This window comes from Trametes versicolor, assembly GCF_000271585.1.
Source record: "Trametes versicolor FP-101664 SS1 unplaced genomic scaffold TRAVEscaffold_6, whole genome shotgun sequence".
Classification (NCBI taxonomy): Eukaryota; Fungi; Basidiomycota; class Agaricomycetes; order Polyporales; family Polyporaceae; genus Trametes; species Trametes versicolor.
The window spans coordinates 874406-897740 of record NW_007360326.1 but is presented as its reverse complement, the minus strand read 5'-3'; the positions used below and the strand labels follow the sequence as shown (position 1 = coordinate 897740).

Below are 23335 nucleotides of genomic sequence, written 5' to 3'. Positions count from 1 at the left end.
ATCGGAGCCGTCGGCAGCTTCGCGCTCCGCCCCGTCCTGCTCTTCCCGCCACCGTCCGTTGCAACCCCGTCCGTCGAGCTCACAGCTTCAAACGCATGTCGGAATGCCAGGCACAGCTGCAAATAGTGTTCCTGCGGCTGGGTTGTGGCGGCAGGTACAGCAAGCATCCCCTTTTGCCTGCTACTACCTACGAAAGGAATACAGCGCGGCCGCTTTCCCCGCGAGCCTTACCAAGTCCGGCAAAACACAGAAATGTTTCGTAAACATCCGCTGTCACTGGAAAATGTCATCGCCCGATCCAAGCCATCGCTCGGCCCGCGCACGCAATGTTTTCGTGGGGCCTCCAAGCAAATCCAACCATCCGCTTCCGCGGGGCTTGGCAGAAGGACTCCGGGGAACATTCGAACAGTGGACATGCGCACAACAAATCACAGGAAATCACGCGGGAGCACTAGGATGACTTTTATAGCATCCTTGTTGACACAAAGTGTTCGCTGAGCGCACTGCTTTGATCGAAGCCGGCCGGCACGAGAAGCGTGCAGTGCAGCAGTGAATGATCTACACAGTCGGAGCCGCACAGTATACTTCGGAGTTGGTCCAAGTTGCAACAGCGCGAAGAGCGGAGCGATACCTAGGGACCTCCCTAGCGGATCGTTCAAGTTGTTCATACGAAAGCTATGAACATCACCACAAAGTAGGCACTCAGACGCTCTCCCAATCTGCGGTCATGTTACGCCACAAATGGGCTCAAGTTTCAGAGTGACGATGAGTATTGACATGTCGCTGCGATCTGTCTTGAAGTACCCATGATATATAATATGGGGTTCACTACTACTGTCTACATGGCACCATGGAACTCAACAGGGACTCAGTTGTTCTCCTAGGACGTTTCATAACGGCCACGCGTTGCCTATGTTCGATCCCGGCTTTGAAAGGTTAGATGATAATGGTTACATTATGATACACTACAGTACTGTGCCTCAAGCCAGTGTCCATTTTCTATCTAGATTAAACCGCACCGGAAATTAGCGTCCAAGGCCTAACAACCCCCACAATATATCACTGCTCATCCGCGAGCAACTCCGGGGCATGCCAACGGTACAGCCGCTCGAGCCCGACGCCCCGAGCATCCGGCTTCCCGAGTTGTGCGGAGAGGATTTCGAGCACGGCAGGAATATCGGCCTCCATGTCCGTCGATTTTTCTCTGACGGGCTCGAGGAGGATATTCGCATATGTCTGACCGAGCATCCCGGCCTCCTCCCAGAACATGTGCGATGTCCATGAGCGCGGCATGAGCTCGAGCAAGAGGGTGTCGCGGCCGGTCCTGTCGAGGATATATCGTCAGTTCATGTACAGAATTGCGGCGGGACCCAAGCACTATTCCCAACAAAACTAGCGGCAGGGGAGTTGAGAGGGAACATCACTCACCATCGATGGTGGTACAGTCCACCGCCATGCGGCCCGATTACGGCACGGACGTTTTCGTGGAACCAGGCCATGATCTGCGGCTGCGACGAGATGCCAAGCTCGTGGAACAGCACGAGCTCCTCGCCCTGGTCGCGCATGGCCAGCAAAGCCCGCACGCCCTCGAGCATCTGGTCCTCGTTGCGCACACGCCGGCCGCTGTTGGACGTCGACCCATGGGAGCGGCTGATATACACGACCTAGCAGATAACATATCCGGCCACAGGTGAGATGCCGACGGATATGCAGGAGAGGACACATCACGCACCTTTTTTCTCCGGTCGATCGGGATACCGGCTGGGTCCAGCCCGAACATCTCGAGCGAGCGGAGGGACAGCCATGGGTGGACGAGCGGGGAGCGGCATGAGAAGACGACTTTCTTCGCTGCGACGCGCGGCGAGCGGAAGTGCACCTTCCCGCCACCGAGACCAAGCATATCGTACATCTCAGAAACGGCGCCGCCGGGTGGCCGGCCAGCGACGACCTCAGGCGCAGATTCACCGAACGTAAAGTGGTGGCCCTGTGCCACAATATGCCTGTGCCCAGCGGTGTGAGCCTCGGCAAATGAGTACTAAGGAGGCTAGCGTCGCTGAGACCTACGTGATTCGGTCTAGGAAATGCTGGAAGGACCACGAGTCCGGAGTGGTCGCGATCAGCAATGTGTCCACAGGAAACGCGGCGTCGTACTCCGCCTGGGTCGCGAGCGTGTTGATGGCGGCGTCGGCGGGCGCAGTCGCAAGGCCCGCAGTCGTCACGCCGTCGCTCATGCACGCGTCGTCGACCCAGAGGTCGGCGGGAGGGTTGCCCTTGAACGTCGCATTGGCGAGGACCTGAATTATGTAGAGTCTCAGCGTACTGTCTCACCGCATGCCTGCATACCAGAGATTTAAATGCACTGACGACGTTCTGTCCGGTCTGCCCCCGGTAGCACACCCAGCGCTTGTCCTTGCAGAACGACGCGCGCTCCATGATACCATCGAGCTTGCGGCGCCATTCTGGCCGATCGCCATCGGCGCGGCTGGGCGCGAAGAGCGGCTCGTGCAAGCGGAAATCGGGGTAGATGAGTTCCTCGCCGTATACCGCGCCCTCTCGCCGCTGTGCCAGACAGGGGGCGAGGTAGGATGGTGTTCCAGGAGGGCAAGTGTTCAGCGATGCGGGCGCCCATTGTCGCGAGGCAAAGTTCGGGCTGCTGGTAAGGAAGGAGGGTAGGGCGTCTGCGAGACGCTGGCTGGCCGCTAACTGCGATGTGGTTTCAGACGACGACGATGGCGATAACCTGTAGGTCCATCGTGTGTCGATGCGGAGGAGAATAAGAATAAGAAGCACGACGGAGGCTAGCAGGGAGCCAAGAAGGGAGATGATTGAACAGCTGCGTTTGTGCAAGGCCGGAGTCTTTGCGGGTTCGGTGCCGTCCTCCAAGTCGAGGCGCTGGTACAGCGGGGGACGAGAGGGAAAGGAAAATCGCCAGGATAGCAGTCGCATAGTGTGTGGACGAGAAGTATGAAGGAGGGGAGTGGTGGGGCGAGGCGAGGCGACCGATCGCTTATTTGTTAGACTGCCTCAAGGTATGTCCGGTCATGGATTGCCGCACAAATGTGGCATGGGAGGGCCCGGAGTTGCCCTTCACGCCCGTCAGGTATGTAGCTGTGCTTGACACCGTCTATCGGTCGTTCCGTCAGGGTTCTTCTCCACGCAGCGTCACCCATCTGACTCCATTTAGGGTACTCCCGCAGTCAGATGTTTAACGGAACAACAATCTGGCCTAGAATGCGGTATCCTCTGCTGCAGGAATAATCGCATCCGCTGTGGGCGTTCAACATTCAGCAACGGGCGCGGGACATGGAACGAGTGCCTTACTGCGCTCATTGCCTCAGTGCAGGTTCGGAATGACCGAGACGCGGATATGTTGATACGATCAGACTTAACCAGCCATTCCTAAATCGCCGGCGGCGCTGCGGTTTGGTCATTCGTCTGCCTGCACTCTGGGGGAATTCAAGACGGGACTGACCTGTTCTCCAGAGAATCGATCGACGAATCTCGGATCGACGACTGCGCACGAGAGACTCGGTCTTTTGGAGGCCGTCTATTGCAACGCGGTATTAGTTCTAGCTGCCCGTCCTTCGCGGATCCGCAGCGAGGCGGTGAATGAGCCCGCTGCGGACCGTAGTGGTCGGTAAAAATCAAATGTAGATGCTGGGGTCATGGTGGTATACGTCTGAGTCGTGGGGATGGGCGCCTGCTGTCATCCAGCGGAGATGTGTTTCGGCGTCTGTGTAACCTTGTTTGACATACGCACTTCAATGTTCGAAGTTTCGGAGTCGTCGCGACATCGTCACAGTACGTGTACATAGCTTCGAGCACAACAGTAGTATTGAATCTTTGAAAGTGGCCCCAGCTTGCAGAATAATATGTGGTGTCCGATATCACATCCCACCTCATAGTGCATCGTGCATGTCATCAGGTCGATGGACGGATACTGAGTACTGAGTCCCAAGGGGTCAGGGCAGGCTCTACACATCACAATACGCATGCGCATAGCGACTGCACCGCCAATGATTATTCACCGTCATGCGGAAGCAGCCGACATGCATACAGCCCCATGCTGAACCTCCTGCGAGCTCACGGGTATCAATACACTGCCCCAGGGGCGACCGGTAACCTGCGATGCGTACCCCGCAACATAGTCGACCTTCGACGAGGAAGTGATGTCGGTGCGCAGCAGACCTACATCCATGCTGCAAAGCATGCGCAGCGTCTTGCACTGCCAGGCCGCAGATCGTGGTCATAGACCTTGCATAGGACGCCGTCGAGTTTGATTTTTCATAAACAGCAAACGTTGTGAGATCCTGACAAGGGGGGTTTGAGTGTGTCCACATTCCATTAGTTCGAACCTGTCAGATACTGATTCAATTCCGGATATATTGAATAGATGCGTAGATGCCCAGTGAGAATACAAGCAATGGCCCGCGAAACGAAAACGTCCAGCGACCGACGAACGGAGGTGCGAGACAGTGTCCTTGCGTACGCTATCGCCGTCGCGCAGCATCCATATCCAGCAGCATAAAGCCGGCAAGCCGCATGGCCGGGAGTCAACGTTACAACCCGTGATGTCCGTGGACCCGCGACGCGCGTTCAGAGCACGGCCGCGAACGTGAACGCGGCAGCACCGAGCGCGACGGCAGCGCGGAAGAACTGGCCGTCGACCGCGAGCGCGCTAACGGCCGCGTTGGTGCCGGTGGAGTTGGTCGAGGTGCCGTTGACGGTCGCGCCGGCAGTCGACGGCGTGCCGCTGCTCTTCGCGGCGGAGGCGGTGGAGGACACCTTGGAGGTGGTCAAGGACGCGGTGCCAGCCGCAGTAGAGGCCGCAGCGGCGCTGGAGGTCGCGGCGAGTGCGCCAGTCGCGCTGGCAGCCGCGGTCGAGGCACCACTGGTGAGGTATGAGGGGGCCGCGACGGCCGTAGAGGGGTCGACGAGCGCGCCGACACCCCAGGGGATGGCCTGACCGTCGGGCTGCGTAGTGTTGGGCGCAGCGACGACGTTTCCGTCGGTGTTGCCGATGGCGAACCGAGTGGTCCAGGTGCGGTTAGCGGCACCATTGGCCGTGAACTGGTAGAAGTAAATGGCGGCGTTCGGGGTGACCTGTTTAAGAGCGGTGATCAGACTTGAGCAGATTGAGGACTTTCTGCGAGACGGTCTTAGTGATATTGAATCGTAGGAAGTGCTTACCTGAGGGCAGTCATAGCTAAAAGTGGTCGTGGTAGCATCGGTACCGTCAAGGGTCGCTACGGCTGGAGTGCCTACTCAGTGGCGGTACCAGCATAATCGCTGATGAACATACTGGTGAGATGGACCATGTTCCAGTTGTCACCGGTCATAAGCTCGACATTCATCTCTTTCCAGGTGCCGGTGGTGTCCACATCCCAGGCAAAGGTGCACTGACCGCCTTCCCTGAAGACGTCACCCGGCCCGGGGGCGGAAGGGGTGGGATCGGCGTGCACAAAGGCAGCACCTGCAATGAGGGCAACAAGGGTAGCGTATGGGAACATCGTGAGGGGTATTTTGGAGGTGTGGGTGCGTAGGGGTAAGTTGTTTGAGCTGGCATATTGTTAGACCGGGGTGCGAGCATACTTCCACGCGAATAGCGTACCTTGAAGTCTACCGACTGAGCAGAGCAAAAGAGCGACGGGGGTAAAGAGAGACTGTACGACGACCGGGAGGCTGAGAGGGGGCCAAAGAGCGCACCGAGGACGACGGGATGGAGAAAGAGCAAGCAACAAGGCACACGGCCATCTAGCCCTTGTACCAGCGTCTGTTCTGTCAGTCTCAGCGTCTATCCCCACCGCTCTGATCGACGCGGAGGCTATCTTTAGCGCAAGCCTCTACCACCATCTCCTTTGCCACCTCCCTTGTGCGTATTCAGGTTGGGTTTGCCGCAAGCTCTATTTCGACCTGCTAAGGGAGATATCGCTAATGCTTGGAGCCAAGACGACCTTTGTGCATGCGATCGCGAGTCTGGTCGGAGATCCAACAGACAGAGCCAGACTCAGCTTGAGAATCCGCTACTTGATACAACCTCCATATCGTCTCCTACTAATACAGCCCAATAGCAATACAACAGAAAAGACTCTTCGCGAATATAGTGCGTACATACTGCACACCTGCAACACAGCGCGGCCGAAAGCGACTCCGGTGGCCATCTGGCACTGGTAAATCTCCAGATGCGTGAGTATTCAAACCTGCCGTGGTGTCCCATCACTCACCTCGTGCAAAGGGCAGATCCTCAAGGAAAAAATAAGAGAAGACTCAGAGGTCCGCTTCGTAGTACAGCCTCCAGAGCTGGTGAGGGTCGAGGTCCGTCAAAGGCCGCTGCCTCGGCGGCATTCTGGACGCCAAATAGTCCCACTCCCACCGCCAGCCCTCTTCCCGCACCCACTCCCACTTTTTCTTCCACCGGACAAGGGTGCCGACATCCGGTACGTCGTCCGTAGGTCCCGGCCTGAGGACGTATCCTGCATTCATAGCGTCCATGCACATGGCGGATACATCCTGGATGACCGCGCGCCAGCGTTCTCCGACGATCCTGCAGTGGTACGTCCTGTTGATATGGCAGTTGCTGGTATAGAACAGCCCGGTATTCACCATGAGGGACACGCTGGGGAGTACGCCGGAGAACGAGGGATCCATAGTGGATGGCAGCAGCGTGCGCATGTGCGCTTGCTCTTGTTTGGCCGATTCGACCATGCTGGCCTTGTACTTCTGTGCAAAGGGGCCGAGCTCGGACTGGGGTACAAGGGACGAAAACGATATTTGGAACGCGCGGGCGGGGTTATCTTCCCCACGATTCTTCATCGGCACCAGATGGAAGATGAGGACTTTCTCGGAGACAACGGGATTGCTGAAGCCGAAGCTGCCCTCCAGGTGTATGGCGACACTGCCTATAACTGTGCGCGCCATCTGGTGCACCCCTGACCACTCCGCGACGGCGGCATTGAGGGCGATGAGGGCCGGATATCCTGCTAGGCGGTTGGTGTCGAAGACATCTTCCGGCTTGGTGGAGTTGCTGTTAGGACGACACTGCCGCCTTGGTAAATCATCACCAAGTCAGAACCGGTGGTACGCGTTAACATTACGCGGCAAGACGGTGCTATCATAAGGAGCGTACCTGTGCGCGGACCACCCGTTCTTTTGACAGTCCTTACCACAATACATCGCGATTGAACAACCTTTACATCGCTTCAGCTTCACCGATGGCGACTCCTCCTTGCCGCAGTGGGTGCAACATGGGGTGTTGCGGGAAGGGATAGTGGTCGAAGACCCGGCCCGGGCCTGGGAGTTCATGGTTTAGAACAAGAAACAATCGCGATGAGGATGCGATTATCGAACTTCTCTGCTGCTCCCCGGATATGGATGAGTACTGGCGCTATGTCAGTCCCTGTATCCGATCCGGGTCAAGTCTGCTGTTCATTCTTATGTTTGGACGTGTTGGCCCGTGTACGCACTACTGTTTGTTCTCGTTAAGATTGCTACAACGTGTTCAAGTCATTGCATTCCATCAGGTATCCCACGCTGGAAAAATCCGATGTCGCCAGAAGGGAAAGGTACCAGAGTCCACTGTGCTAGTTCCGCTCAGCCTCACGAATCCTTAGGCCTTAGGATCCTAGGATCCTGGGTATGGAAAGTTTGAACTTGCAAAGCCACGTGGAAATATCAGCACCGCCCCCGACACGTTATATCGGATAAGTTGTGCCTGCAAATCTCAGCGCGATACCACGACTACTTAGCGAGGATCCAGAGGCAAACCTGTCTCGAGCTCGGGAACACAAGCAGACCAGATATTGGAATGGACCGCCTCCCAGCAGAACTCCATGACCTGATCTTCTCCGAGGCCTGCAACGACGGCGGCTACACCGGCCGCTCGCTCTCGCTCGTATCCAAGAGCATCCGCGCCGTATCCGCCCCCTACGTCCTGCACTCCATCGCCCTTTACGGGTCCTACCAACTCGCCGCCTTCGCCGCGTTCCTCGCCCAGCGAGCCCCGGAGCACACCCTCATCCGCCACCTCTTCCTCACCGACCGCCGGCGCGTGTGGATGGAGCGCGGGACCGGGCAGGACAAGGCCGCTTGGGTCACCAAGCGCATGAAGGAGGAGTTGCATCTCAAGGACCCAATGCGCCGCGCAGACGCGCAGCCCATCGCGCAGATCATGTCCGCCGCCGCCCCGCATCTGCGCACGCTCGCCTTCCTCCTCTTCGACCTCTACGACGAGCGCACGCTCCCCACCTCCTTCCCGGTGCTGCGCGAGTTCACTCTCCATGCGTCCTCACTCACATGGCGCGGCGCGCCCAGCATGGACCCGTGCGATGCTTTGCGCCGGTTGCACGTCATCCAGGACTTCTCGTTCCCCCGCGCGGCGGTGAAGACGATCGCCGCGCTCGGGCCGCGCCTCACGCACCTGCGCATCTCGCGCCTCACGACTTCGCGCCTCGCGATGGGCGACCTCCTCGCGGGCCTGGAGAGGATGCTCGAGGAACAGGCCGACGCTGCCGCCGCGCCGCCAGCCTTCCCGCCGTCGCTCGAACGGGCCATCGTGGAGATGGGCCAGCAAGCGCTGTACGACGCTGATGGTGCCCTGCAGGTATGTTCACCCGTCTCGGTTGTCTCCCGGCGTGCGCTCATCCAGGCATGTGCAGGTTCTGACGTCGCCGATAGCGTACGAGCTGCGCGATGTCGCGCTGCGTGACACCCGCCAACGCATCGTCATGCTGCATCCGGCGCTGTGGGACGCGGCGGCGTTCACGAGCTATGATGGGGACATCGAATACTACATGGGAGTGAAATTGGACTGGGAGGAACGTCTCGTCGGGGAAGAGGGCGCGTGGGCACTCGATCCTGCGGACATTTTCGCGATGAACGGGGTGGATGGGGAATAACGCACGCACACCCGCAACGTCGACTTCCACTTGGAAACACAAGGCGGATCCCCCATCCCATTACGCAAATATACATTACGAGCGCGCTCAACCACAACAAAAAGTCCGGCTCGCACCCCAATAACGATACCACGACCCACCGATCCGCTCAGAACGCCACGGCGAACCCGACCGCCGCCAGAACCAACGCGAGCACAGCAGGCCCAAGCCTCGCGCGCACACCGACCGCGCCGTTCTGCCCACTGCCGCTGGTGCCGTTCCCTGCGCTGCTGCTCGTCGGCGCCGCAGGCACAGTCGACACCGTGCTCGTCTGCGTGATCGCAGCCGTGGTCGTCGATCCTTGCGTCGTCGTCACCACGCTGGAGCTGCCCACCGATGCCGTCATAGACGCCGCGCCGCTCCCCGAAGAGGCCGACGCGCTCGCACTCGCGCTCGCGGTCGAGTTCGCGGTAACGCTCGCGGTGACACTCACAGTCCCGCTCCCGCTCGCCCCGGGGGCGCTGGGGATGCCGAGGTAGCTGGGCGCGGCGACCACCTTGGACGGGTCCGCGAGTGCCCCAGTGCCCCACGGGATCGCCGCGCCGCCCGGCTGCGTCGCGTTCGTGGGCGGGGTCGTGGCGCCCGAGGCGTCCGCGATCGTGAAGCGCGTCGTCCACTGGCGGTCGGGCACCGCGGGGGAGCTGAACTGGTAGAAGTAGATCGCGGAGTTCGGCGTGACCTAGAGGGGCGCGCGCACGGGTGAGCGATCGGATGCGTGGCGGAAGAGCGGGGGCAAAGGGAGCAAAAATTTGAGAGGAGAGGGGCTCACTTCGGGACAGGGGTAACTGAACGTCGTCTTCGACGCGTCCGTGCCGTCAAACGACGTGATCGCTATAGAGCGCCGTCAGCATCGCCTACACTTGCTATCCATCTCGCACCGAGCGCGCGCGTTGCGCAGAGACATACTCGTGATGAACACCATGTTGAAGTTGTCGCCCGTCATGAGCTCGACGTCCGTCTGCTTCCAGGTGCCGGACGGGTCGGGCGTCCACGAGAGCGTGCAGTCGCCGCCCTGCTTGAAGACGTCGCCCGGGCCGGGCGCGGTGGGGATGACCATGCCGGGCGTCGTGGCGGCGGCCGCGCGAACGAGGCCCTGGCCGGCGAACATGTTGGTGAAGATGGCGTGGAGCCCGCGCATGATGGTAGTTGAAAGGGTATGAGGGGGCTCTGCATGGCGCGGAGGCGTTGTCAGTATTGGCGGGTGGGGCAGAGGAGGCGCGAGACTCACAGACTAGCAGGTAAGTTAGGGTTTTGAGAACGAGCAAGTGCGCGGGCGGAGGGAGCGTAATGGAACAGGAAACTGAGAGGAAAAGAGAGCGCGAAGAAGGGAGATGGGAGGGAGGGAAGACCCGCCCCGCGCGACAGATCGCAGGCCTATGTACCCCGCCAGGGGCGGCCATGGCGTCCACCTTGTGAAGCACCGCCCCCGAGATCATCGCAATGCGCATAATTCATCAACGACGTGCGCGGGGACTGTATATTCGTTGCTACTTCCGAATTGATGGCATGTGTCCGCGCGGTTCCGACCTGCGAACTTGTGCACCGCCCCACGGTGTACTTTGCAATACGCGTCGCAGTACTAGACACTAGTGCGGTAGCACTGGTCACCGATTCGAAGGCGTTGCTTCACCGTGCGGGGAGGGATTTAGGAGTGTCCTCGTGCACGATGCGGTGTGAAAACACTGCCGCCGGCCGTCGGATCGCAAGTGTTTGGGGCGCTTTGGAGGCGTCGACGCTGGACAGACACCTGCAACGCCCGTCGAACAGATTCAAAGCCGGCGCGTGTCTCGACAGCAAGCGTCGCGCTCATGCTGTAGTGTGGTCATCACAACGTGCTATAATATAAAGAGTCTAAACGTACAGTCGGGACATGGATTTAGCAATCGTCCACTCGATGGATCTGTGAGCGGTAACGCACGCAGTCAGCTGTAAGTTACGAGGTCATAGGGCGTATGCAGGCGCACCTCTGCAGACAGCCGCGTCCACTCTGTGAGCGAGCGCATATACTCGTCGCGCGATTCGTCCACGGGTATGTCGGGGTGCCACAGCACGAAGGACGAGAACATCGCCGCAGGGGTGAGCACGCGCGCCGGTCCTGCGTCCTGACCTCCAGCGGCGCCCTCCTCTTCCGCCTCATCCTCCACCGGCTCTGCAGCGCGTTTCGCCTGCCGCGTCGTGCGCCCAGCCCCTTTTGATTTCGCCTTCGCGCGCGCCTTAGAATCCTGCTCCTCCGCGACCCTGGAGGGCGGGGCTGTGCTCTTGCGCTTGCGGTCGTCTGGCGCGCGCAGGACGACGCCGGCATACCCTTCGGGCAGGGCGACCTCGAGGCCGTGCATCGTCCGTCCTCGGAACGCAGAGGCAAAGTGGCGTGGGCGGGGTTTGTCGCTCCCGAGCTCTTGCATATTTACATCCGTGATAGTGGCGGACGAGCTCGAGGGGCCTAGCGATCCAGAGAAGGTAGACGAGCTGGCCACAAGGGTGGTCTGGGAGTCAGAAATATCTTGAGACTGCGCAAGATCTCGGTCGGGTATAGTGGATTTTGTTTCGCGTCCAAAGGTAGGTTCTGGGGCATCGCGAACGAGGAAGTAGGTGGAGATGGGTGCTGGGCCGGAGTACGCGATGTGGAATGGCATGAGGTGGGGCGTCGTCTGAGGCAAAGGGCGTTCAGAGGCAGCAATCTTGAGCGGGGACGCGGAGGAGGCCATGATGGTCAAGTGGGCACTGGGAGGGAGGAAACGCTTAGGTGTTCTCCAGCCACAGGAGCGCATCCTTCATGCCCTCAACGCGAAATAGCCGGCCCTAAAGCAGGGTCGGCCATCGCAGCAAAATGACGACAGTGGGATTCGAACCCACGCCCGTGAAGACCAGATAGAACAGTGTCCTGATTCTGGCGCCTTAGACCGCTCGGCCATATCGCCTTGCTGCATTTCCTCCAACACGGCACCAAAGTCTGTATGACTTGCTGTCGCTATTCGATAGCACTGCCGCGGTGGCCCAACTTGATGATGATATGTTTGAGAGGCTTGTCTCTGTACAGCGACGGTGCACTACTTCAATCACCTCCCTGTACATCTCGCAGCGGTGGCAGCTTCCCGGTGAATGAAGAGGTGAAGTAGCATAGAAGGTGGGAACGCGGACGCACCAATACACGAAGGCTTCCCTTCAGCGAGTGCGCACATAGCCCGGGACCTAGTACTGTAGGCATCCTGGAACTTTGCCCGACCACCCCCTCGCTCATCTCACGTTCAGACTGACCGCGATCAGACCATGCCGCTACAAGGTCTCCCGGAGGATATCCTCCTCGACATCTTCGAACGACTACACGTGTACGACATCTTATCTTTGCGACAAGTAAGTGAAGCTCTGCGTGCTTTATGATACAATGATCATAGCTATAAGCCCAAGCTCACAGCGACGCCGCACTAGACATGTCGAACCCTCGAGTTAGCGACACGCGAGCGTGCCGTATGGCACGAAGCCTTGTCAAGACACGCCCGGCAAAGTGGACTGCCCATACCTCGTCTTCAAGGAGCGGAGCAGTCTGCCTTGTCGGCCAACGAACTGGAGAGACTCACTCTGCGGACTTTACGCTTCTGGTCGAACTGGCAGGCTCCCCAGCCAAAGGAATGCCAGCAAATCAGCATACGGCCATACAGGCCGACTACGCCCACCCGTGGCGCCCGCAACCTCGCTTTCAACTTCCTACCTGACAGTCCTGGCTACATCCTCGTTTTGACGTTGTACGATGACGTTTCGCACAACAGGCGGTATTGCTTCGAGCTTTGGGACATCTCCTGCACATCGAGTGCCGTGTTTGTGGACGATATCCAAGTAGAGGCCTTGCTTGGGTATGCTGTAAATCGCGTCCGTGGCAGCTCTAACGCCATGATTGTCACACGTCGGGATCCGACTTCGCAACAGTCAGCCGTTTTTCCCTTAGCTCCCTGCTTGCCTATGAGATTCACTACAGTCATCATAGGTGCATAACGGAGCTTTACAGGATCGATCTGCCTCGCACCGAAGGCTCCTCATGCTTTCAGCGAGTTAACCATTTCCCGGGGTACAAGAACACCATCGGCCTGCATGGCTCGCGATTAATAGCCACGGACGCCGACCAAGACGTTCGTGTGCTCGATGTCGATGCGGGCCGTCTGGAGTTTACGCTCAAGCCACCCGTCATGCTTGACGACCCGACCTTACGTTTCGCAGTATGCAATCTCTCGAAGCTTACACCCATTCGGACGCTCACACTCGCACGATGCAGGAACGTCAATGCATGGACGCCGTCATCGTAGACGACTTTTTGCTCAGCTTCTGCAAGCAATTCATATACCTCTACCATCTCCCTCCTCGCTCGCACGATAACTCGAACTCTCAGGAACCCCCACAGCTAGACGCTATCGCAGCGTACAAATGGCGCTGGCGCATAGACACGCTCGTCGCCCAGCCGCGCCTCCATCTCTCCCGAAGTCTCGGCCACGGGACTCCCTCTGCCCCCGCGCCGCCCCCACTCATCGACATCCTCATCCGCTTCGACACCTGGTTCCCCTGGCCCGTCAACATCCTGCACCACTTCGTGCTCGCCCCCAACCCCGCCTACCACTCCGCTGCCTATCCCGCCGACCCTACAGCGATCCCATACCTGCTCGCTCAGGACGGCCCGTTCATGGTGCACGCGCTCCCGTCCCCGCTGCGCATCTTCACCCCCTCGGACGTCGCGCTCGGTGCGCACGGCACTGCGCTCTGGATCGATGCGGCCACGGATGGCGGCGCGGCGGCACAGGCAGGCGACCACGGCCAGCGCGTCGCGGGCAAGGTGCTCACGCGCGCGCCGCTGCCGGGGCTCCGCGCGCGGGTGCGTCCGGGAGACGACGCAGTGAGCCCGGGGCTGGCGGCGGAGGTGGAGGGCGAGGGCGAGGAGGCACACGAGACGGGGGCGGACGGGGTGAGGGAGGCGCCCGGGCCGACGATGCGTGGGGGGACCACGGTGTCGGTGTTTCAGGCGCATGAGGGGGAGGCGAGGTGGAATAGGGTGGCGGTGGACGAGGAGGGCGGGCGGGTGGCGGTGGGGCATGTTGATGGGACGGTGACGGTGATGTCGTACGTTCCGCTGTGAACATTTGCTCTGCGCTCGGACAAGGCTGGGTAGAAGGTTGGAAGCACTGGACTTGGCATGGATATTCGTGATGGATTGCATCGACCCTTCAACAAAGTCTGTGACGAGTTGGACAGGGCCTATTTGAATAATTATACCTTGATCTGTGGACATACAACGGGTGTTCACGTTCGCCTTAAGAAGGTCTCCTGAGCGCGAGTCCATGAGATTTTGAAGCCTTGCAAAATGGAGCATAAATATTGAGATCCGTAGATCTACCACTCCGGGAAAGCGTGTCATCCTTGTGCAGGGGCCATGCTAATCTTCTCTGTATCGTTCCAATTTTTTCGTATGTCACCCCGAAGGTGACATTAGTGGTGGCGGTGACAAGCGTAGTGGGAGCCCATCTTGTGCATAACGCTCAAATCCCGGGTAGCGGACAGGCGTCTGTGGATATCCACATGGTCGCAGCCTCAAGTACGCCATCACATATTCAGACAGAAATTATGGCACGACAGCGCAGCGGACTAGTACTAACAGTGTACACTTCTTACAAAGGAACAGACATAGCATGGGAACGATGTCAGAGCTTCACGCATCACATTCCTGTGGCTCGGCCAGGAACGCCTGGAGGACGCGCTCGGGATCATCCCATTGAGCCTGCGTAGAGTGGCCTGATGAGCCTACGACGAACCCAAGACGAGGCGAAAACACGTACGAAGTGGTTCGTCCCCTTCACGCACAGCGAAGTGAATTTCCTCATCGGTCTCCCCTCCCTCACTCCGTCGGCAACCTCCTGGCGCAGCAGCAACGCTGCGTATGGGACGTCCCACACCGACCGGTCGCCCCAGACATAGCGCACTTCAACATCGCGCCACTCCTCACCGGACGTCTCCTTCTCTCCTTCCGGCGGGAGGAAGAGTGTTCCCTTGCGCAACGGTTCGTATACGCCAAATGCAGTGCAGCCATACATCAGCCTCCAGTCGGCGCCGCTCCGGGGGACGCCGGGCGGGACGTGCACGGTCGCCTCGAAGTCCTCCTTCGTCTGCGTCGCGAGGGTCGACGGGGGCGTCTCCAGCGCGTGGCGCCGCTCGAAGGTCTCTACGGTGTCGCCATGCGCGAAGTAGGAGGTAATCCAATTGGTGAAGACTTTGCCCCGCTCCTCGTACGTGAGCGAGGTGTCGAAGAGTGGGTTCCACCGGTTGTGGGCGGGATAGGGATACCCGAGGAGGAAGGACGGAGGGTCTGAGTGAGAGAAGTCAACCGATGAAGAGGACGTTGAATGGCAAGTCAAATGTGTACCAGACAAGACGACCCGTCGCACGTAGTCGCGCAGGTTGACGGCTCCGACGGGAAATTCCGCGATGTGCGCGAGGAGCGACGTCATCCATGTTGCGCCCAAGGACCACCCTACAAGCACAACCCCGCTGGTCTGGGACCCGGTGCTTGCCGGAGGGAGGTTGCGCTCAACAACCAGGCCCTCGACGGTCTGGTACAGCTCGCGCGCGCGGTCCCGCATGAACGTCTCGAGCATCTGCTGACCGGAGCGGATCTGATCGGCGTCGGTGAGAGGCTTGTCGGGCACGGGTGGGAGAAGGGCGCGCTCTTCCGCAGTGTATGGAACCGATCCGGGGTATTCTCGCCGGTTGAGCGCAATGATGCGGACCCCATATGTAGCCGCGAGGGGCTGCAGCTTCACGAAGGTTCCTGAGAGTTGTATGTCGGTATGAACATGATGTACCACAGAGGTACGACTTGATACACCGACCTGCGTGCCAGACATATCCGTGCACGATAATGAGGGTGGTATAATCGTCGCGGCCCGCTGGGGCTCCGGAGTCCGAGTGTACGTAGAGGCCGCCGGCGGTCGCCATCGTTCTTCAGTGTAAGGGTGGCGAAGGAGGGGGTTTGTGCAATCGTGACATGCAGGATGTCCGTGATTTATAGGCACTCGGAGGAGAACAACGGCGCTCTTTCTGGCAGGGAAGGCGTATGAGCTGGACCGCGGGGTTCCCAACTACAGGTTGATGAAACCTAGTTCCGGCGCAGCAGATGAGAGAGACGGTGCCATAAGAAGTGCCAACGGCGTGGAGACTTGCTTGCCGTATGACATGCGTGTCATTGAGCTCCTGGCACGAGAAGAAGCGGTAAGCTGAGCATAGTGATGTGGAGAAAACCGATGCGGCGACACGTCCAACAAACTCTACGAAAGCACCGAGGCCTCATGTACTGCAAGCGGTCGAAGAGGCACAGGCTCTCGGTTGCTGGTGACCCTTGAATCTTGTGCGTATGCACCAGCTTCCTGTAGAGGAGCAAAATCACGGCATGAGTGTGCGCATCGCGATCGGCGCGCACCTTGCCCGCATGCGGATGAGATCATGCTCCCTGCTTGTCCGCTCAAACCGCTAACGCTCACGTTCAATAGATAGCGATAGGTGCCTGCGCATTCTTATGCAGAGCGTCAAAGCAACCACTGGGGCGCCTGAAGCGTGATCTGCGAAGAATCGGACATGATCCTATGCAGGAGGTTGTAGTAGCCGCTAAGGCGTGCCTCGAACTTAACTACCAGATGAAGTTATCTCCGTGCATCCCGGGGGAAAAGAAGACGTTGCTCACCGTATGAGGTTTTAATACCGGCGCCACAGTGAATGGAACGGGAGCGAACGCCGTAGTAGAGTCCGAAACCTACTCAGGAACATCCAAGCCAAGGTACGCCGCGTCTCGTCTCCATCCTACAAATCTCAGCAGCCGGACAAACATTTCTGGTGACGTGTTCAACGGATCACTTTGAGTGTAGACACGTTGTTCGACACTGGCAACCGAGAATAGTAGTGATCCATCCACACATGCTGCAGCGGCCGCCGCAAACCCAGTATGTGCGATAACGTCGGGCCTATGCAAGAGATGGCAAGGACTTTATTCCGTCACGGTGGCGGCGCATGACAGTTACGACATAGGGCGTTCGTCCTAGGCATGATCAGCTGGACTGGCAATCGGAAAAGGCGCAGCTTGCGCTTACCTTTGTTCGTACCCTCGTCGAACCCCCAGATTTGAGCGGTAAAAGCAACGCAGTGACGCACATGTTCGAAGACCAAGAAGCCCGTTCTGGCTGAGGCCGGTTGATATCGTCTGACGGCGCAGCAGACTGATACTAACGATATCTACACTTTACCAAGGGACATACATAAGTTGGGAACGTTGTCAAAACTTCAAGCATCACATCCCTGTGGCTCGGCTAGGAACGCCTGGAGCGTGCGCTCGGGAGCGTCCCACTGTGCCTGTGGATAGTAACCCGATCAGTATACGGCGGGCCGAGAACAGCACGCTCGAACGTACGAAATGGTTCGTCCCCTTGACGCACAACGAGGTGAATTTCCTGATCGGCTTCCCCTCCCTCGCCCCGTCCGCCACCTCCTGGCGCAACAGCTGGGCCGCATACGGGACCTCCCAGACCGATTGATCGCCCCACACATAGCGCAATTCGACATCGCGCCATTCGTCGCCAATTGTCTTTTCCCCGCTATCATCCGGCTGCGAGAGGAAGAGCGCGCCTTCGCGGAGCGTGCCGTAGACACCGTATGCAGCGCAGCCGTGGAGAAGCGTCCAGTCCGAGCCGCCCGGGACACCGGGCGGGACGTGCACGGTCGCCTCGAAGTCCTCCTTAGTCTGGGCTGCGATGGTGGAGGGGGGCGTCTGCAGCGCGTGGCGCCGCTCATATGTGTCCAGCGTGGGTCCGTGCGCGAAGTAGGAAGTGATCCAGTTAGTGAAGACCTGACCGCGTTCCTCGTACGTGAGCGAAGTATCGAAGAATGGGTTCCAAGGATCCTGGGCCGGATAAGGGTACCCGAGAAGACAGGAAGGAGGGTCTAAGTGGCAGCGTTCAGCCAATGAAGAGGCGCGGACATTTTGGATAAACGTTATATACATACCGGATAAGATGACCCGCCGAACATAGTCGCGCAGGTTGACAGCGCCAATAGGGAACTCTGCGATGTGCTTGAGAAGCGACATCATCCACGTTGCGCCGAGGGACCACCCCACGAGTACTATGCCGCCAGTCTGGGACGCAGCGGGGAGGTTGTGTTCGACGACGAGGCCCTCGATGGACTGGTACAACTCGTACCCGCGATCGCGCATAAACATCTGCAGCATCTGCTGGTTGGAGCGGATCTGCGCCACGTCGGTGAGCGGCTCGTCGGGCACGGGCGGTAGGAGAGCGCGCTCCTCGGCGGTGTATGGGACCGATCCTGGATATTCTCGGCGGTTGAGCGCGATGATACGGACTCCGTGCGTAGCTGCAAGCGGCTGCAGCTTAGCGAAGGTGCCTGCAATTTATAAACCCAGAAATAAGTATAATATGGCCGAGCAACTCGCCATGATACACTGACCTGCGTGCCAGACATATCCGTGTACTATGATGAGGGTCGTATAGTCATCGCAGCCGGCCGGAGCCCCGGAGTCCGAGTGCACGTAGAGGCCGCCAGCAGTTGCCATCGTTCTTCAGTGCGAGGGTGCCGAAAGAGGTGGTTTGTGCATTCATGTACGTTGGATGGCCCTCGCTTTATAGGTACGAGCAGGAGAGCCAGGGCGCTTTGTTTGACAGCAGGGCGCACAAGCTAGTCCAGGGGATTACTGACTGCAGTTTGATGAAACCTAGTCAGTGCGCAGCGGATGAGAGAACATACCGTAAGAAGTGCTAGTGGCATTGGAAACCTATTGCCGTATGACACAAACGTCGTTAGACTCCTGGCGCAGGAACGAATGGTGAGGTAGTCACGTTGTGGAGAAAGCCGGCGTGGCGACACGTCGAACAGCCTCGACGAAACCTCCGAGGCCGTATGCGTTGGAAGCGGCTGAATTGACATGCATTTCCGGTTGCGGATGGCGCTTGATTCCCGCGCGCATCGACCAGTTTCCTGCAGAGGAGCCATATCACGGCATAAGACCGCGCATCGCGATCGTCGCGCACCTTACCCACCTGCAGATGAAGTCATGCTCCGAGCCTTTCCGCCTGAACAGCTCACGCTCCGCGTTCCCCGCGCATTAGAAGACGGTATGCACCTATCTGCTACCGTGCAGGAACCTGAAGAGAACCATAAGGGCGCCTGAAGCCCGACCTGTAAGGAAGACGAGATCCCCGTGTGGGACCTGCATCAGTCGCCAAGACGTGGCCCGGGATGAGCCACGGCCTACATAGAGTCATCTGCGCCCGTGCATCCCGAGCAGGTAGAAGGAGCTGCTCACCTCGGGCTTCGAACGTCGTGGCCACAGCGGAGGAAGCTGCAGTAAACGCCCTAGGAAGCGCGCGGTGGTAAAACTGTCCAGGAACGCTTCCATCCAAGGTACGCCCTTCTGCGTCTCATATCCGTCCTGCAAATGTCAGCGACTGCTAAAACGCTTCCCGGTACCAGTATGGCTTCCGTAAGTGATCGTACTTGTCGGGAATTCGCCCGCCCAGGTCTTCCGATGAAGTTTTGAGCGGGACCCGTCGATTGTGTACGCGTCGTTGAACAGTCCAGACCGGTTTCATCGCAACAGCGGCAGATCCTTGGGGCGCACTGAACATATGCTGCATCGGCCGCCGATAGCCCAGTATGTGCGAAAACGTCGGCACCTGCTCCTGGGCGTATCTGCAGCATGGTGATTACGGTGCAAATTTCGTCACGGTGGCGGCGCCATGACAGATACAACATAGACCTTTTGTCCCGGGCACAATCAGCTGGACTGGCAATGAGAAAAGCGCAGCTTGCGCTCACCTGTGTTCGTACCCTCGGCGAATTCGAGGGATCTTGATTGCAACAGAGAAACGCGCATACTTGCAGACCGAGGAGCCCCTTCGGCCTGAGCCCGATTAAGTGCGCCCAGTACGATCACACACGGACCGCTGGGGAGCTCGTCGTTCTCGGGGATGCAAGCGCTCAGAGGAGCTTTTCGGGTGCAGAAGGGAGGAGCCGCTTCGCCGCGCGCTTTTTGCACTCGGCACCCTGTTTCTGCCGCACATTATCGCCATCGTGGAGGCTGAATGTCGGAGAGAGCTTCCGACCGCATAGCTTCCTAGGACGGGAGCGGTTAGGCTCATCCAGTATGTTATGAGAAGCGCATCGCCCACCTGCAGGAAGCCTCCAGGCAACATCCGCCCGAAATCAGCGGCGGGTGCTCCATGCGCGGTGACCGCGTATTCAGCGAAGCGACATTAGTAAATTATATATCGAGGGGAGGCCCCCTTAGAACAGTGTATCTTGCACAACAACATCCGGTTCTACTCAAACAACACATATCAGGGTCATATTTACAGGCGCGCGGCCTCAGTCGTCATCGTCGCCGATGACGTGTGTTCCGGGCTCGACGTCCGCCGCGGGCACGCGCGCGTACCATTTATTGCTCGGGGTGAGCTCGATTGCACCGTCGCCGGGTGACGCTGGGACCGCGTTCCGCCCGCTCGTGGCGTAGAGACTGATGAGGGAGACGATGAGGGCGTAGAGGATGAACGCCGTACTGTGAGTACAGCGTGAGTGATGTGGCGCTTGAATGAGGGAGAGGTAGCGCACCTGAACATGATCAGGATGTACGTGACGTGGTCCATCTTGTTGTCGTTGACGAAGTGCAGCTCTTCGTCCGTGGCGGACATGAAGAGCAGCCTGAAAAGCAACTGGTGAGCGGCGGAACATCGAGGGATCGCACTGAGCTTACCCTGACGAGACGAGGAGCTACGAGCTAGTGTTAGCCAAGTCTCGATGGTCAATAATGAATCATACATACGAAAGGCGGTAAATGCCTGAATGCACGCGCCGGGCTGGAGGAGGCCACCGCATGATCCTCGCGACTACCGTCGAGAGTATGCTCGCTATGACTATCACCCTCGACGATATCTGGCGTATACTTCGGCGCAACAAAGCAGACTTCGATGAGGCGTGCCAAACCCGCAGCCATCAGCGTGTACCCGAAGAGGGCGTGGACCTGGTCGCTCGTCAGCGTACCGCATATATAACGAATGTAGCTGTGTTCAACCTTAGTAGAAAGCATGAGTGCCTGCGCGTGATCAGACATTGCCCACCCGGTGAGAATGATGCTGTTAAACTGCATTTAGAAAACAATCGACGGAGGAGACATTGTCGCTTACATGAGCGCAGGAACCACGGTTCGCTATAGAGGAACGCAGATCACCGAGGTTAGGAGTCATGTCTACTTGTTGGGAGGATTGATACTGACCTGGTTATTCCTGGAGAGAAATATCCCAAGAATTCCTCCAGCCCACCCTGATGGAGTATGAGCTCTGGTCAATCATCGCTATGAAAACGAACATACAGAGAACGCCAAGGATACTGTGTTCCATCTCAATATGGATGACGTGAATAAACGAGTGTAGAGCAGACGTACGTATGTTGCATATCCTTCACTGACCACCCAGAGCCGTGATGCTCCGTGAACGTGTTGACTGTGTACGTATACGGATCAGAAGAAAGTCATCGGTTCGTCGACGATGCTTACCGATTCCCTACGCGTAATATCATTTGTACTCAGAAACAGAAAGCAGAGGTGCTCGGTTTGGGCAACTCACCCAAAGCATGATTATCCATGAATCCCACCAGTCGGGACTGCGTCCACTCCGCCGTACCCATGCCTCGCCGACGAGCAACAGGATGGCCATAATGGTGCCGTATGCGATAAATCCACTCCCCTGGGATAGATATGTTCGAATTACGAAGAGGTACTGGAAGCTCCTGACGTACCATGATATAATGAGCAAGGCATTGCCCCAAATTGTCGCCCCGGCAGTAACCCCCGAAGACGATCGCGCCGAACAACATCTGCACCCAGGCAAGAATCGGATACGACTTGCCTACTACGCCATGGAAGCGTACTGCCCATGGCCTGAGAGTTTGTTCGTGTATGTGTAGCTTGAGATATATCCCGAGGAAGAGTTGCAGAGCCATAGGGATGAAAAGGATGTTGGCTGTTTTGCCATGCGGGCCGGCAAGGAAAGCTCTTCCTTTATGCTTGTGACCGAGCACATATCCAGCAACAGTCAAAACAAAGCCGGCACTCTGCGCAAGCATGAGCAGGTACAACTCAAGACGACAGGGATTCTGCATACCTGCAGTGGAACGTGCCATCGACTTCGGGAGAGTCCCAAGACCATCCCAGTGGGGAAGAGCACACCCCAGACGGCCGCTTGGAGGAATATGTGTAACCATAGAATGGTATCTACCGGTGCGTTCGCCTGTTCTTCCGTAAGTTCATCGTGATGTTTATGGGCCGCGACGGAGTAAGCGAGGAGCAAGATGAGACCGGAGGTCAAAGCAAGACGTTGGACCATAGCTCTAGAACCAGAATACAAGACTCGTGGAAGATGGACACCTGCAACTGGCAAGCAAAGCCAGGCTGAGCGTGGAGGCGGTGGCCGAGGAGGTCGAGGAACGGGACCAAGCTTGGGACCGCCCGCGAGCGCCCGACGTCCATAATCGCATTCGGTCTATTCGGCCGGAAGGAGCCGGGCCGTATATAGACGCCCACCATATTTGCGATGCGTTCGTGCGCCCTTCCGTTGACCATCCACCACGTTCTACCCAGTACTTGCCACGCTAGCTGGGAGGCCTCTCTTCTCCTTCGTCCAACCTGTAAAATAATCATCATTGGCCCGGTTTTCGATTGCTGTGTCTTGTACGTCTCCCGCTGCGGCCGCGGGTGCTATCACATCTGGGTACTAAGCAACGCTGACTTTTCATAACGCTAGATCCGTTCTCGCCGTTCGGTGTACGTCCATAGCGTTATGGCACCATCGCTTCCGGGGGAGGTTACCGACCGTATCATCCGCTTTGTATGGCCATACAAGACTACGCTTTGTAGCTGCGCACTGGTCTGTCGCGACTGGTTGCCGGCAAGCAGAGTAAACCTGTTCTACGAAGTCCAAATCAACTCCGCCGCGTCTTACGATTCATGGGTCGCCCAAGTCCTTCGAAGGCGGGAGATGAAGCCGTGGCTGTCCTTTGTGCGAAGGCTCATCATAAGTGATCCGCGTCCAGATCATCATCTGAGCGAACCACCTCGCAGGTTGGCCCCCGAGATCTCCAGCGTCGGCGAGGCCAGCGCTTTCTTCACGAATTCGCCAACCAGCTGCCCGACCTCCAGAACATGACTGCAAGTGCAAGCTAAGTGAAGCAACTTCGACGTTGATCATCGCAAGAATCAAGCATTTGATATCGATCTGATCACGTTCATTGATGTTCTACTAGCTCAGTTTAATGTCCGCTCGCTCTTTGCTCAACAAGACTTAGCATGGCCTTCGCCTCTCTTAGAAATTCATTGA

At 58.2% G+C, this 23335-nt stretch overlaps 12 protein-coding genes and 1 non-coding gene across 13 annotated transcripts; 3 read left to right on the top strand and 10 right to left on the bottom strand.

The window, feature by feature from the left end:
* Positions 1-835: 835 nt before the first annotated feature.
* On the bottom strand, positions 836-3658 carry TRAVEDRAFT_58667 (uncharacterized protein). Its single transcript, XM_008040486.1, has 7 exons — positions 3473-3658; positions 3322-3416; positions 2365-3267; positions 2065-2294; positions 1733-2000; positions 1429-1664; positions 836-1324 (listed from the first exon to the last, which is right to left on the bottom strand). The coding sequence occupies exons 3-7, from the start codon at positions 2944-2946 to the stop codon at positions 1060-1062; spliced, it is 1581 nt and encodes a 526-aa protein (XP_008038677.1). The 5' UTR covers positions 2947-3267; positions 3322-3416; positions 3473-3658; the 3' UTR covers positions 836-1059.
* A 705-nt stretch (positions 3659-4363) lies between these two features.
* TRAVEDRAFT_29026 (uncharacterized protein) lies at positions 4364-5653 on the bottom strand. The gene is made up of 4 exons (XM_008039993.1): positions 5612-5653; positions 5303-5559; positions 5191-5252; positions 4364-5103 (listed from the first exon to the last, which is right to left on the bottom strand). Exons 2-4 carry the CDS (start codon positions 5508-5510, stop codon positions 4597-4599), a joined length of 777 nt encoding a protein of 258 aa, XP_008038184.1. The 5' UTR covers positions 5511-5559; positions 5612-5653; the 3' UTR covers positions 4364-4596.
* Positions 5654-6042: 389 nt separating this feature from the next.
* Positions 6043-6571, bottom strand: TRAVEDRAFT_29025 (uncharacterized protein). The gene is made up of 2 exons (XM_008039992.1): positions 6225-6571; positions 6043-6176 (listed from the first exon to the last, which is right to left on the bottom strand). Exon 1 carries the CDS (start codon positions 6496-6498, stop codon positions 6268-6270), a length of 231 nt encoding a protein of 76 aa, XP_008038183.1. The 5' UTR covers positions 6499-6571; the 3' UTR covers positions 6043-6176; positions 6225-6267.
* A 1233-nt stretch (positions 6572-7804) lies between these two features.
* On the top strand, positions 7805-8894 carry TRAVEDRAFT_47545 (uncharacterized protein; the record flags this gene model as incomplete). The annotated part of the gene is made up of 2 exons (XM_008040139.1): positions 7805-8599; positions 8655-8894. The coding sequence occupies 2 exons, from the start codon at positions 7805-7807 to the stop codon at positions 8892-8894; spliced, it is 1035 nt and encodes a 344-aa protein (XP_008038330.1).
* Positions 8895-9042: 148 nt separating this feature from the next.
* TRAVEDRAFT_47544 (uncharacterized protein) lies at positions 9043-10071 on the bottom strand (the record flags this gene model as incomplete). The annotated part of the gene is made up of 3 exons (XM_008040138.1): positions 9043-9612; positions 9703-9764; positions 9840-10071. 3 exons carry the CDS (start codon positions 10069-10071, stop codon positions 9043-9045), a joined length of 864 nt encoding a protein of 287 aa, XP_008038329.1.
* A 738-nt stretch (positions 10072-10809) lies between these two features.
* Positions 10810-11845, bottom strand: TRAVEDRAFT_37330 (uncharacterized protein; the record flags this gene model as incomplete). The annotated part of the gene is made up of 3 exons (XM_008040055.1): positions 10810-10833; positions 10898-11611; positions 11828-11845. 3 exons carry the CDS (start codon positions 11843-11845, stop codon positions 10810-10812), a joined length of 756 nt encoding a protein of 251 aa, XP_008038246.1.
* On the bottom strand, positions 11762-11851 carry TRAVEDRAFT_t81. Its single transcript has one exon. It is a non-coding gene; the product is annotated as a tRNA-Leu (tRNA).
* Positions 11852-12190: 339 nt separating this feature from the next.
* Positions 12191-14049, top strand: TRAVEDRAFT_167886 (uncharacterized protein; the record flags this gene model as incomplete). The annotated part of the gene is made up of 4 exons (XM_008040485.1): positions 12191-12284; positions 12360-12853; positions 12913-13141; positions 13198-14049. Exons 1-4 carry the CDS (start codon positions 12201-12203, stop codon positions 14047-14049), a joined length of 1659 nt encoding a protein of 552 aa, XP_008038676.1. The 5' UTR covers positions 12191-12200.
* Positions 14050-14224: 175 nt separating this feature from the next.
* On the bottom strand, positions 14225-14398 carry TRAVEDRAFT_123363 (uncharacterized protein; the record flags this gene model as incomplete). Its single annotated transcript, XM_008040484.1, has 1 exon — positions 14225-14398. A coding segment is annotated over one exon (174 nt), but the record flags the coding sequence as incomplete, so codon positions are not given.
* Positions 14399-14619: 221 nt separating this feature from the next.
* On the bottom strand, positions 14620-15902 carry TRAVEDRAFT_71988 (uncharacterized protein; the record flags this gene model as incomplete). The annotated part of the gene is made up of 4 exons (XM_008040483.1): positions 14620-14688; positions 14747-15273; positions 15331-15735; positions 15797-15902. The coding sequence occupies 4 exons, from the start codon at positions 15900-15902 to the stop codon at positions 14620-14622; spliced, it is 1107 nt and encodes a 368-aa protein (XP_008038674.1).
* A 1034-nt stretch (positions 15903-16936) lies between these two features.
* TRAVEDRAFT_64846 (uncharacterized protein) lies at positions 16937-18522 on the bottom strand (the record flags this gene model as incomplete). Its single annotated transcript, XM_008040482.1, has 5 exons — positions 16937-16995; positions 17048-17306; positions 17365-17894; positions 17958-18353; positions 18417-18522. 4 exons carry the CDS (start codon positions 18520-18522, stop codon positions 17238-17240), a joined length of 1101 nt encoding a protein of 366 aa, XP_008038673.1. The 3' UTR covers positions 16937-16995; positions 17048-17237.
* A 1688-nt stretch (positions 18523-20210) lies between these two features.
* Positions 20211-22450, bottom strand: TRAVEDRAFT_29023 (uncharacterized protein). The gene is made up of 13 exons (XM_008039991.1): positions 22124-22450; positions 21759-22073; positions 21587-21706; positions 21517-21523; positions 21406-21463; positions 21334-21350; positions 21238-21284; positions 21149-21171; positions 21037-21097; positions 20788-20985; positions 20719-20735; positions 20577-20666; positions 20211-20523 (listed from the first exon to the last, which is right to left on the bottom strand). Exons 1-13 carry the CDS (start codon positions 22343-22345, stop codon positions 20334-20336), a joined length of 1365 nt encoding a protein of 454 aa, XP_008038182.1. The 5' UTR covers positions 22346-22450; the 3' UTR covers positions 20211-20333.
* Positions 22451-22798: 348 nt separating this feature from the next.
* On the top strand, positions 22799-23164 carry TRAVEDRAFT_123068 (uncharacterized protein; the record flags this gene model as incomplete). Its single annotated transcript, XM_008040481.1, has 1 exon — positions 22799-23164. One exon carries the CDS (start codon positions 22799-22801, stop codon positions 23162-23164), a length of 366 nt encoding a protein of 121 aa, XP_008038672.1.
* Positions 23165-23335: the final 171 nt, after the last annotated feature.

Bases quoted from the DNA above. Each gene is read 5' to 3' on its own strand.
- TRAVEDRAFT_58667 (XM_008040486.1), bottom strand. From the start codon at position 2,946: ATGCGACTGCTATCCTGGCGATTTTCCTTTCCCTCTCGTCCCCCGCTG. The intron at 2,001-2,064 runs GTAGGTCTCAGC...CGCTGGGCACAG, and splicing joins CATTTCCTAGACCGAATCAC to GCATATTGTGGCACAGGGCC. The intron at 1,665-1,732 runs GTGCGTGATGTG...GTTATCTGCTAG, and splicing joins CGATCGACCGGAGAAAAAAG to GTCGTGTATATCAGCCGCTC.
- TRAVEDRAFT_29026 (XM_008039993.1), bottom strand. From the start codon at position 5,510: ATGTTCCCATACGCTACCCTTGTTGCCCTCATTGCAGGTGCTGCCTTT. The intron at 5,253-5,302 runs GTATGTTCATCA...TAGGCACTCCAG, and splicing joins GAACATGGTCCATCTCACCA to CCGTAGCGACCCTTGACGGT. The intron at 5,104-5,190 runs GTAAGCACTTCC...GCTCTTAAACAG, and splicing joins TTAGCTATGACTGCCCTCAG to GTCACCCCGAACGCCGCCAT.
- TRAVEDRAFT_29025 (XM_008039992.1), bottom strand. From the start codon at position 6,498: ATGTGCATGGACGCTATGAATGCAGGATACGTCCTCAGGCCGGGACCT.
- TRAVEDRAFT_29023 (XM_008039991.1), bottom strand. From the start codon at position 22,345: ATGGTCCAACGTCTTGCTTTGACCTCCGGTCTCATCTTGCTCCTCGCT. The intron at 22,074-22,123 runs GTATGCAGAATC...ATGCTTGCGCAG, and splicing joins GATGGCACGTTCCACTGCAG to AGTGCCGGCTTTGTTTTGAC. The intron at 20,986-21,036 runs GTTGAACACAGC...ACGAGCGACCAG, and splicing joins CACTCATGCTTTCTACTAAG to GTCCACGCCCTCTTCGGGTA.